Raw genomic sequence first — 12,719 nt, forward strand, 5'->3', positions numbered from 1 at the left:
TTTTAAAATTTTTTTTAAAAAAATCGCCAAAAAATGAATATTAAAAAATTCGATATCTCCAAAAGGAATTTGAATTTTTTATCTCCGCAGGCGGTTCTGAAAAGAGGACGTAAGATAGCATATAATGAAAGTTATTTCATATTTGTACGATTTTTTTTGGCGCTTATCCATACAATACATATTTACCGAGTTACCTATGGAGATGCTAGTTTACGGTAGTTTGACGCCAACCGCCGGTGCTCCCTCTGGTCCGCAAAGGTCGTTATGCCACAACAACACTTGCTCCTAAGTGCATCGAACACGCCCGAGCGTGATGTCCGCCGAGTGTGTGAAAGTGCGCCGCGACGAACACCAAAGCGACGTCAGCGCCCGGCCGGGTGTGACAATGCGCCTAATTAATTATATAATTATTTTGTCAAATTAAAACAACTAAATTAATAACAATTTAAAAGAGGATTCAGGTAAGGGAAATTATGTCTAATTGTTTTATAAGCATATATTGTGTAACTTGTCTTTAAGTCCAAAACTGGCCGGGTCGGTTTTCCCGCGTTTCACGTGGTTAGGCGCGAGGCCGCAGGGCGGTCTCGCGCGCAGTTACCGTTGGGAGCTCGCAGGGGTCGGGCGCTCCGCGAACGTCGGGCCATCAGCTTTAGCATCTCTTCAACATTTCAGCAATAGTGTAAGTTTTGTAAATCTTTTAATCAGCTCGGCGCCGACCCCAACCCAGTCGCACGATATTTCGTGCGACTCTTAACTTATTAAATTCTTCCCATCAGGGAACTTTATTTTCATACGTAATTCCATGTCCAGTTTAAGGACCGCGTAGTAGTGGTACGCAATTTTCGGCTCATTAGCCAATTAATCGTCATCGTCGTAGATCCTCCGTAATAAGTGTTGAGAATAATACTGACTAACTTTCGTCTCTTAACTTTCTCCATTTTGATAGTGCAAAGTGTAACGTGTATTTTAAGTGACTAGCTTTTCAATTCAAGGGACTTTGCGTGTACGTCTCCCGCTGGCGTATCCACGTAATTTCAGAGACGTTTATATTTCGTAGCAGGCTAGACTGCAAACAATCAGGAACATAGGAACTTTTCTACGTATTTACCAGCCAGCCTAAGTTGTGGCAACACCAGTTTCGTGTTTATCTGCCAAACCTTTCATAGGGACGAGAATCCACTGTTTCAGCTTGTCGATATAACTTTGCAATCTATCTTGGTCGCGCGCGCCGTTACGTACAGAGATACGCGTGTCACAGCGGTCCGACAACGGACGCGGCCAGTATCGGGACGAATGAGTGTATCAATACTGAATAAAGTGCAGTGTCCTGTAACTCGTTTACCATTCATTTACAAGGCGTCCTGGGTGGCCTGAACAGCCCAGGTAATTTCCGAACCGAGACGCGCTCCTGCCTGCAGCCACGAGGCCGAACCCCCGTTTAAACCCCTGAGATCTTTTACAACGTTAATATTTAATTAAAAAACTAAAATAGGCAGCGGGAGTGTCGTCAAGTTATACTTGAAAAACGGTAATACCAATTTAATGGTTAATTAAGTTAGGATAACTACATTAAACTATAGTGGAAATGATTGATTAGTTTAGGTTAGCAACATAAATAATAGGTAAGGTAATGGCACCAATAGGTGACATGTTAAAGGGGGGTTTTGAAAGAATTATTCCTTGTTATCGAAACTAGAAGATGTAATAGTCAAATGTTGTTATTGTTGGAAGCATTATTTTTTTGACTTACTGATTTGCTATATAGGTATGTTTCCAAAAAACATGTGTCATAATTTATTTTATCTTTTTTATTTGAGTCCTACCTTGGCACCTAAAGTTGACATGTAACACAGCCAGAACCTTAGGTTGACATCTTGGGTACCATAAGTTGACATTATAACATAACTTATATTTTGTTAGGATTATTAAGATAAATATTCTTCTAAAACTCAATCTGTCTTCATGTTTTTCAAAGACACTAATTATTCAGTACTAGCAAGCTATCTTGTCCTTATTAATACAATTATGTAGTTAGAAAATGGTTAAGTCACTCAAATCAGTGGCAAATGACACCATATTCTTAAAACGACTAGAATTATTTGGCACTGGCTTGGAAAATTTGCGGACTACGTCCTCTTGGCTGAAATAGGCTTCTTCTTCTTCTTCTTCTTCTTCTTCTTCTTCTTCTTCTTCTTCTTCAGTCTTTGAGAATCTCATACTTTGTGGATTTCTTTTAAAAAAATCCCCAAGTACGTAATGTCCATTTTCTTCATTTTTTCTAACTTGTACAACATAAAGTCGAAATGAACTTTTCCTGTATACTTTAATCACTGCAAAATTTTGGAGATGCAGTTGAGTGCTTTCTTGTTCTTCCTCTTCAATAGACATATCAGAGATGTTAGAATCACTTTCATAAAGTGAGATCACGTCTGAGCAATCTGAAGAAGACATTTGTTCATCTCTCTTAGATATGGCCGTTAGAGATCGCTTGGATTTAATCACATTGAGATTTTTTAACTCTCTTGCCTCCTTTCTGGCAAGTTTTTCAGCTTCTTTTCTCTTCTTTTCTGAAGAATTCTTTTCTTGATAAATTTGCCACTGTGCAGAAGTAATAACAGTAGGAATTTTTTCCTGATGTCTCACACAAGTGGTTACTTTCTTTTCTCTTGGCCAGAAAAGTGCTCTCTTGAATGGTGATGGAACTTCTTGCAAACATGTCTTTCCTACTATATCATCACTTCCAGTTTCTTTTGTTACTTTTTCAATTTTTGTGGCACAAGCATTGACAACCTCTTGAAGTTTATCTATAGTTTCATCTCTAAGCCTAGACTCATCAGGCAACACTGAGCTTCTAGACTCAACAGCTGTTTCTTCATCCATCATCTGAACTTGTAACTCTTCTGGATTATCTTGATGCTGTATCAGGTTTTCTTGCTGAAATTATTTTATTCTTTCCTCCACAGTTTTATCCTCTTCTCGCACATTTATTGTAGCCTCTGTTTCCAGCACTCCACCCGCTAGTTGAATTGTAAGTTTCGTTGAGTCATCTGGAAGATTTTTTACTTTCAACCACAGCTCACGAAGGCTTTTATCTTCAATGTTTTCTGACATTTCTAATAACTCAACTTCGTGATGACCAATAATGTATCTTAACAATGCCACATGATTTTCCAATTCGTTGCTTGGTGTAATACTGTTGGGTTAATTTTTTCTCTGGACATCACTGCACATTCTTCATCGACTTTATAAAATTTATGATAAAATACCTACTATGAGGTCAAAGAAAGAAACAAAACCCTGAGATATATTATTGTTACATTGTTAGCTTGCACATGTGGCCTAAAGTTGACACATCACAACCTTAGGTTGACAGGTATGTCACCTTAAAGTTCCCATGCATATTTTCCACTGTTTCCTACATGAAACTTCACATTATTCATTGAGAAGTTTCATTCACTTCATATGTTAATAATTTGCTTGTAACCGAAAGTTGACAGTACTGTAATCTTTTGGAAACATGCTTTTATTTGGAACCTAAAGTTGACAAACACCCCCCCCCCCCCCCCAATCTAGCACCATTGAGTGAGGTTAGGTTATGTTTTTTTTCTTTATACAGTTAAAATAAAAATTGAATAACATGTGAAAATTAAATGCACACAAAAAAAACTTTCATTTTAAAACTTTATTCACTATTTGGCAGGTTACTTACCTTATGATTTCATTAACAAAACTTAAAGTATCACTCACTATTGCACACTACCACCATACTTCAATCATTACTTAACTGTCATTAATATGTGGCCTTGTTCTAATGTACCAGTTTCATGATAGTATGTCCAACTTAAGTGGAGGAAAGTTATTCGCCCTTCAATTGTTATTTGAAATGTTATTATTTAAAAAAAATAGAATTATGTGTCACCTTTAGGTGGCATGTCAACAATTGGTGCTATTACCTTATGGTAAAATATGTTAAATTGTTTCATATGTCGTATTAGCGAAAATAACTGTATAAAAGTAGCAGAGCTGTTTTAAAAACAGTTTAACCTATTTTTCGTATTATTCTGAAAACAGTATATTATTAAATCGTTTGATAAATTCTGTTTTAATGTTCAACTTGAACAGGAAAGACAAAAGTATAGCAAGTTCTTAATAGAAGGTGTGCATCTTTGTAGTTGTAAAATACCTGTTTTTCCAGGTGTGATTCAAGAGTAGGCTATTAAAACAATAAAAAAATTTCCTCACTTCAACCTACAAACACACCTAAAATTCTGCGGTGTCAGTGCTCTGTGTGAAAAGTAGCGGAATATTTAACGAACTAGTCAAGTCGGCAAGGTTTGTATATGCTCGTGTATTTTCGGTTGTCTTAAGCGATCGCTTCGTAAAGTCGGAAGTACATAAAACAAGCTATTGCTTGAGCAAAGTGACTTCATGAAGCCTATCTTTTTCACAGACTATGAAAAATTGATATTGAAATAAAAAATAGACTCAAGTGATTGCTCAATACACGACTATTAATACCAGCCCTAGTATTTATATATTTAAGTTAAATATCCTCAATTCTGAATTGTTGAAGGATTCTAGGTTACAAACTGAAATGTTATAATTGTTTAGGTTCAATCGTAGCCATGAGTCATTTTTTCAAGTACCTAGGTGCATAACCAATTTCATCACGAAATAAAATGTAAAGCTAAACAAATTATTATAAACTTATCAATTTATAAATGCAGATGATATCTAAGAATACAAAAATTCAACTTAAATAACATGGTTGCTTTTATTGGCTGGAATTAACGACCATTATTTCAATCATAAACTTTATATTACTTCAACATTGCTCGTCGGTGTGCAGGTTATGTTTATATTTCTTAAGTTTCAATCGTAAAACTCCCCCAACCCCCCCTAAAATAACCTACAAAGCTCTACTCTGAGTGCACAAGGAAAGTTATTTTTTTTGTGATTTTTTTTAATTTTTTGTTTGTTGGCAACGTTGTTCAAAATATAGATGGCTGTAAACCAAGATATAGAGATGTTTGGTTTTTGGAATACATTAGTGGTAAGGACTGTAGGCTGTTAGGTAATTTAAATGTGTAAACTAAATTAAGTTTTTGGACAAACAAAATTTTAAATTTACCTATACCTGGTACGACATGGATGCAAATGGAAACGGTAAGCGCGGAGGGCTTACGAAGCTTCGCGATATATTCAGTCGGCAAAGACAAGATTCTGACAGTGGTCCAGAGTGTCCGGACCTGGATTTCTTGTACCATGATGCTGATTCACTTGTAAACGAACTGTCGGAATTGTACAGTTATACTGAACAGCCTGAATTTCAATCAAATGTGAAGGCTTTCGAAGATCTTATGCGTGAATTTAAACATGTTCCATACTGGCAAAAGTTGTCCGATAGTCAACACAAGTCTGTTATCTTAAAATTACTGGATCAACTTGAAGTTTCAAATAAATCATTACGAATGAAATCGGCTCGATGCATACTTTATTTAGCACAAGGCTGTTGGGCAGAACTGCAATCTGATGCCGAACAACAAGTTTGGACTCGTAGAAATGTTAAACTTCTTTACGAGTGCGGTGTTTTCAGTGCCTTGGTGGAAGTGTTAAATATAGAAATTGAGAACAGCACTACAGCGACGACTGCCCTTAGAAAACTAGCTGTGAGTTTGGCCGATTCTACTGATCTGAGAGTAGTGTTGAGCATCATGTATATAATGATTGAAGTGTTGAGAGTGGCGAATGATGATGATGATGATGATGATGATGATGATGATGATGATGAAGATGAAGAAGATGACCGTGTTTTAAGAAGGTATAGTGAATCATTTAGGTGTGAACTGGCATCGCCAATTGGAGATGAACTGTTAACTGTAAAATTGTTAGGAATGGTTACCAGGTTTTGCAGTGGTTCTGCCCCTCATTTTCCCATGAAAAAAGTTCTCCTTGTCCTGTGGAAAACTATTCTATTGACTTTAGGTGGCATGGACTCTTTGCGTGACCTCAAGCAGTCGTACAGGCTGGCAGCAGGGCTGACCGTAACACAAGACACGATGGAAGTGGCACGGACAATGAGGGCTTCCTCTCCACCTGCGAGTGCAGCTGATCTCCTGGAGGCTCAAAACCAGAAGAGAAACAACCGTCCCTTTAGACGAAGTCTCATGAAACAGAGTTCGCTGGACGAACCAATGGGAATTGATCACGAAGGAAGTGACCAGGCAGATGAAGAAGTACATGCGTTTGAGGAGAGACAGGCAATGGAGGATGCAGGTGAGATTCCTCAGCCTCCAAGTCCTCGACCAAGCACCCCCATGCCAATGAAGAACAAAGGGCTACCGTGGACACCTAAAGCCCGCCAGAAAGATCTAGATCAGTTTTTAGAAAATACAAGAGAAAAGTTTGTAGGGTTTCGTCTGCAAGGTGATCGGGTTTCGTTGGCTGGCCTACCGGAGCCGATACACGAAGGTGTTAAAGTACTGAAGGACAACATGTACACTTCACTTGCCGAGATCCAAATCGCCAAGGAAGAGGAAATTGCAAGGAATCCAATTTCCACACAGGAGCCCAACGTGCCTTCAACGCCTACGGAAGTTCTTTACCAAGGCATGCTTCCCAATTTGCCTCAGTATATGATAGCACTGTTGAAAATATTGCTCGCAGCGGCACCCACATCGAAAGCCAAGACGGACTCCATCAACATCATGGCAGATGTTCTCCCAGAAGAAATGCCCATTACAGTGCTGCAGTCCATGAAGCTGGGCATTGATGTGAACAGACACAAGGAGATCATAGTAAAAGCAGTTTCTGCCATTCTCTTACTGTTGCTGAAACACTTCAAACTAAACCACATCTACCAGTTTGAGTTTATGTCTCAGCACCTGGTGTTTGCGAACTGCATCCCGCTGGTGTTAAAGTTCTTCAACCAGAACATAATGGCGTACGTGGGTGCGACGAACACCATCCCGATCCTGGACTTCCCGTCGTGCGTGATCGGAGACCAGCCGGATCTGACTGCCGAGAGTCTGGAGATCGGCGACAGCGAGCAGTATGCGTGGCGTAACATCTTCTCGTGCATCAACCTGCTGCGCATCCTCAACAAGCTGACCAAGTGGAAGCATTCGCGCATCATGATGCTGGTGGTGTTCAAGTCAGCACCCATCCTGAAACGCACACTCAAGGTGCGCCATGCCATGATGCAGCTGTATGTGCTGAAGCTGTTGAAGATGCAGACCAAGTACCTGGGGCGACAGTGGCGCAAGTCCAACATGAAGACCATGAGCGCCATCTACCAAAAGGTGCGGCACAGACTCAACGATGATTGGGCGTACGGCAATGACCTGGATGCGCGTCCCTGGGACTTCCAGGCAGAGGAGTGCGCGCTCAGGGCGTGCGTCGACAGGTTCAACAACCGTCGCTATGGCAACAGCTCCAAGGACCCTGACTTCGAGCCGCTCGATACATGCATCATCAGCGTCCTGGGACAGCCTTTCGAACTCACTGACTATTTCAAGCAGCACTACGAAGTGTGGCTGCAGCGCGAAGTGTTTGAGACTTCGTTTGGTGACTTCTTCTGACTAGGTATCACACCTGTTGTACTGTTTTACAATTAACAGAATTTATAATTTCAAAATCTTTTTACAAATTAATTGTTGAGAAAAAAAAGAGTGGCTGCTTGATGTAGCATTAGCCACATGGAAGGCTTCATGGACTAAGTTGATTCTTGCCTGCTTGTTCAAGAATCTGTCAAGGTCAGCATTCTCCGGGCTTGGTAAGTCTACAGTTTCCTAACACAAACTCGTAGGACAGAAGCCTAGGAGGAATATTTTATCTGTCTGGAAATTTATACATAGGCTAATGCACATTTGAAACTATTGGTCAACCATTTGTAGTTATTTGGGATTGAATGAAATAGGCCTACACCTGTTTTACAGTTGCTTAATTTTTCTTGTTGATGGATGTTTTAAGGATTTTTAAATTTTTTGTGAACCTCTAATAAAATATATTTCATAACCATACTATTTTCCTGTAATTTTTACAATTGAATTGGGTAACTGGAAACTATGTTATCATTTAAAAATAACCTAAATTTACCTTTGTTTTCAGTACCTATTTTATTTACTTGTTTGATGTTTAAATTATTTTTAAATGCAAATATTGTTGCATGTTTTTAGCAGATGAGAGCCATTTGTAGAGAGAACATGAACACTGCCAAGGCATATCCAGATGTTAATGAGTATGTTGGATTCAGTTTTCACAATATTGCTTTTAGAGGAACACAGGACCACACAGATATCGGCAGGATCATTTAACAGACCAGCCGGAGAAAAGTTTTGGCAGGACGTTAATAGTTTTACTAATGTTTTGGGACTGAAGGTTCATCATTAGAGCCATTCAACATTTATATACGGGTCATTCCATTTCAAATCAACACACTTTTAATAAAAATTTTACCTTACCATCTCAGATTATGATGAAATTTTGCACAGATGTTACCTCCATACAGACTAACAAAAGTATTAAATTTTAGAATGATATATTCATCTGTTTTGAAAATATTGCTTTGTAAATTTTCGCAAAAACACTCAAACACGCACGACAGGCATATTTTAAAATTACCATAACTCTTCTCCAAATTAAGTTAGAATGGTGAGACAGGTGTCATTTTGCAGCATTTGGCATGGCCTTTCATGTGATATGTAACACAAGAATGTCTAGAAAAAAAATAATTTTCAAAATTTTAAATTTTGGAAAAAGTGCATTTTTAATTTTTTTCAAAAATTCTATAAAATTTTTGTACAAATATTAAATTGTCTACATAGTTTCAAAGTGGAGAGTTGGGTTCATAGTAATATTAATTGGTAATTGTAACCATATTTATACTTTACCCAATTATGATATGTACTGTAACCATTTTTATACTTATAATAAGTTATGTTGAAAGTATAAACACATAAAATTGATTAAAAATCACTGATAACACAATTGTAATTAATTATAGTGCTACACTTTGCTTGTCTCTGATACAGGATTTCAAAGATTAGTTCAGACAAGCATCCAGCTACTGGGGATTCCCCTCAATTTGCTATGGGATTTCCCTAGCTTTGGGATTCCCCTTACTTTGGGATTCTCCTTGCATTGCCTTGGGACTCCTTTAGCTCTGTGATACCCTTGCTTTGCCCTGGGATTCCCCCCTAGCTCTTTCAGAGTACTGTACAGTAGTGGTTTCAGCTAGTTTATGCTAGGAGTCCGTATTTTTCTGATGTAGTATCAAAGTTGTTAGTTTAAGTATCAGTGCTACACCTATATAAAAAGTGACCATTTGATTTATATTATTAGTGGAGTTTATGCATTCTGAATTGAGAATGTTATATTTATTTTTAAAAAGGTAATGTGTTCATCATGATAGTGACTGAAACCGTATGAAAGGTGGGCAGTTTACGGTAAGAAATGGCCCTCAGCGAATCATTTTTGAAGTCACAGTGTTTTAATCTATTAAAAAAAAGAAATCACAACATTAGGGAAAAAAGAAAAACAACCACTTAACATTCCATTAACATTTTCAAAAGCTGTTCCGAAAAAATATATTTTTTTTTATTACAAAATAAAAAAGTACTTTAGAAATGTAACGAAAAACAGTTGGCCTTTTTTTTTAAATTTATTTGTTTATGAAATATGAAGGACGATAATTTTACCACAGTTTTATCCTTAGTTAACTTGGGCAGTCATTTTGTCGGCGTAAATATGTTTTTCTTGCAGCGGAAATACAAATTATATAATATTTTGTCATATTTTGTTAATATTTTTTAATTTCGAGTAATTAATTACGTTTGCATTAAGTTATAACATTATTTGTAGGAAAAAATCCTTACGAAATGGTGATGCAAAAAGGTTAAACACAATATACACTAATAAGGAGTAATAAAATTTATATGTATTCCAAAATTACATATGCCTGTAATAAATGGCCAAAATATTAAATAAAACAATACAATTAATAATATTTATGAAACAAAGTTTACATAAGTACACATTATATGTCACACAGTCTGGAAAAAAAACATAAAAATGTTCCAAATGTATAATACTTTCTATAATACGGAAATAAAGTACATGTATAGAGTTTTATATAATAGGCTACACATATTTTATGCATACCCTAGCTACAGAAATCCACAAATAAATGTTATATTTTAAAATATTTTTGCTAGTAATGGATACACTTTATTATGAACACGATAAAAAACAATAAAAACAAATCTAATAAAAATTACCTACATGCAAAACTGTCTAAAGCGAAATGTAAATTCTTACCCACACGTTATTATTGTTTTAGGTAAAAGCTACGTGCTATAGCATTCTATATATTTGATGTAGTGTGGTACACTCTAAAACAAGGAGTAACGCACAGAGGCACATTACAGTCTGGGCAGAAATATCTTGTTTCCCTTTGAATTATTTTGCCCTTTCCATCACGCACTCTACTGCACATTCCACATTGTCGTGTTGGATTAGACTTTTTCTCTGTTGGAGGTAATGTTTCAGGAAAATGGCACCCTGTTAGCCTCATTGGTGGAGGTATTTTTCCCAGGACGACCATGTTTGGCTGCGAATTCAGGATGGTGGCATTTCTCCATGGTTAGTTTCACTAGCTCCATCCGATACTGCAGCGCTGACTTACTTCATCCAGATTTCCTGTACAATACAAATGAATTCCACAGTGAAAGATCTAGAAGGTGGGAAAAAATTTTCCTGTAGTATTTTTTGCCTCTTTTCCTCGGAACGGTATAGTCTGACAGATATTGATCTATACGATCTACTCCTCCCATGGTATCATTGTAAGCAACTACCACTTTAGGTTTCAATTTATCTTCGCACCTTTTTTTGTGACCTTTACCATTTCCGTGTTATGTACAGTTGAAATCAAGCAGATATCTTTTTTGTCTTTCCATTTCATTACACACACCTTTCCACGCTGGTACCCGGTTATTTCCCCTTTACGCAACTTTGTCTCTCGCAAGGCCTTGGGGACATCTTTTCTCGTTGGTCTCAATGTCCCATAGACGTCTGTTTTGTGCGAAATCAACAAGTTGGCTAACTGTGGTGAATTATAAAAATTGTCCATTGTTAGGCAATAGCCTTTGTTGAGTAGAGGCTTGATGAGATTCATCACAACTTGCGAGGATACTGGTAAATCAGTGAACTCATTCCCAAGCACAGTGCCTTTCCCTGTGTAAATTATGAAGTTCCAGGCATACCCTGACTTAGATTCACACAGAAGGTACGTTTTTATACCATACCTGGCTCTTTTCAAAGGAATGTAGGTATTGTACCCATCCCAAACGGCCTTTATAGAGAAGCAGGCTTTCGTCTATTGTGATGTGCTGACAAGGCGTACACAGGTTACGAAACTTTTCAACCAGAATGTCGTAAACAGGCCAAATTTTATTCAGCCTAGGACTGGGGTGATTGTCTGGATTGTAGTCTTCATTGTTGGAAAAATGTAAATATTGTTTTATCTGTAAAAACCTTCTTGAAGACATACATTGTGGAAAAAATGGAGTCGAAATTAGTGGATTTTTTGACCAGTACTGTGTCAGTTCGTGTTTTTTTTTACGATACTTTGCAAAATATTCAGAGCAAAAAAAACACACATTTCATCACATTGCACAGGTTGCCACACCCAATTTGAATTACCAGGTGAGTTCATTTGACACTGATTAGCATATCTATTTGTCTCGTCAGTAATAAGTTTCACAATGTGATCGTCAAAAAACTGGTGGAAAAACAAAAGTATGTCAGCATCCTCACTTACTATGAAATTCACTGCAGGAGTACCATGGAATGCAGAGTTTGGGGGTGCCGGTGATGCAGGAACAGTGTTGATTTTGCACCACTGACGTGCAGACTGAAGAACATTGTCACTTTCCGAATCTAAACTGTCAGAACCAGTGTCAGAACTTGTGTACACCGTATCACTTCCACTTTCTGCTACAGCATGTTCTAAATCCGATCCTTCAATATCCACTAACTCGTCTGTTTCCATTTCAAAACAAAATAAAAATCACTGAAAGAAATTCACAAATTACATTTTACATTCGTGGCAGACTACAAAAGAAAACATCACAATAAGTATGACAATCCCCACGGCAAAACTCACTCAAAATAAAAATATTTAGTTGATATATTCATACAATTATTTATGAAATACGAATACGTAACGAAAGAAATTGTCTACTTGACTGTCGTAAAACTCGTGAAAAATCAGTTTGTCTCTGATCACTGCACTGTGCACGGTAAGGTAATGAAATATAAATAGATACTGCACCCTATCAAGGAAATAATAAACTAAATATTTGTAAACAAATATGTGTAAGTAATTTTTTTTTTCCTAGCCTAAGTTAATTCTAAGTGTGTAGGGGAGGGTCCAGGTTAGGGGAGGACCTAAGTGTGTCTCAGGCCGAAGCCTATACACTCTACCATGCTGGTTTTTAACCATGCAGGACAAGGGCGCGTGCATCGTGTGCGTATTGGGGTTTACTGGCCAGCCATGGCTGCAATTGGCGCCATGACTGACACCCCATTGGTCGCTTAGCTTAAAAGCTAGCTAATGTGACCCAGGTAAAACCTGCATAGAAGTTACGAACGTTTCATGAACACGCTTATCTTGCGTGTCGGCAAGCGCACAGAGCTGCCATCTCTGTTACAAAGCTTGA

General features: G+C 37.7%; 1 protein-coding gene across 2 annotated transcripts in view; it reads left to right on the forward strand.

Annotated features, from left to right (window-relative positions):
- The first annotated feature begins 4,970 nt into the window (after positions 1–4,970).
- Positions 4,971–12,719, forward strand: part of LOC134527284 (striatin-interacting protein 1) — a 48,179-nt gene continuing 40,430 nt past the window's right edge. The window contains exon 1 of one of the 2 annotated variants that reach the window (XM_063359826.1): positions 4,971–7,774. In XM_063359826.1, the coding sequence (XP_063215896.1) occupies positions 5,148–7,580 (2,433 nt within the window). In that variant the 5' untranslated portion in view covers positions 4,971–5,147 and the 3' untranslated portion in view covers positions 7,581–7,774. The remainder of the gene's footprint in view (positions 7,775–12,719) is intronic. The other variant, XM_063359825.1, reaches the window with a different exon arrangement.

This window comes from Bacillus rossius, chromosome 1 (assembly GCF_032445375.1).
Source record: "Bacillus rossius redtenbacheri isolate Brsri chromosome 1, Brsri_v3, whole genome shotgun sequence".
Lineage (NCBI taxonomy): Eukaryota > Metazoa > Arthropoda > Insecta > Phasmatodea > Bacillidae > Bacillus > Bacillus rossius.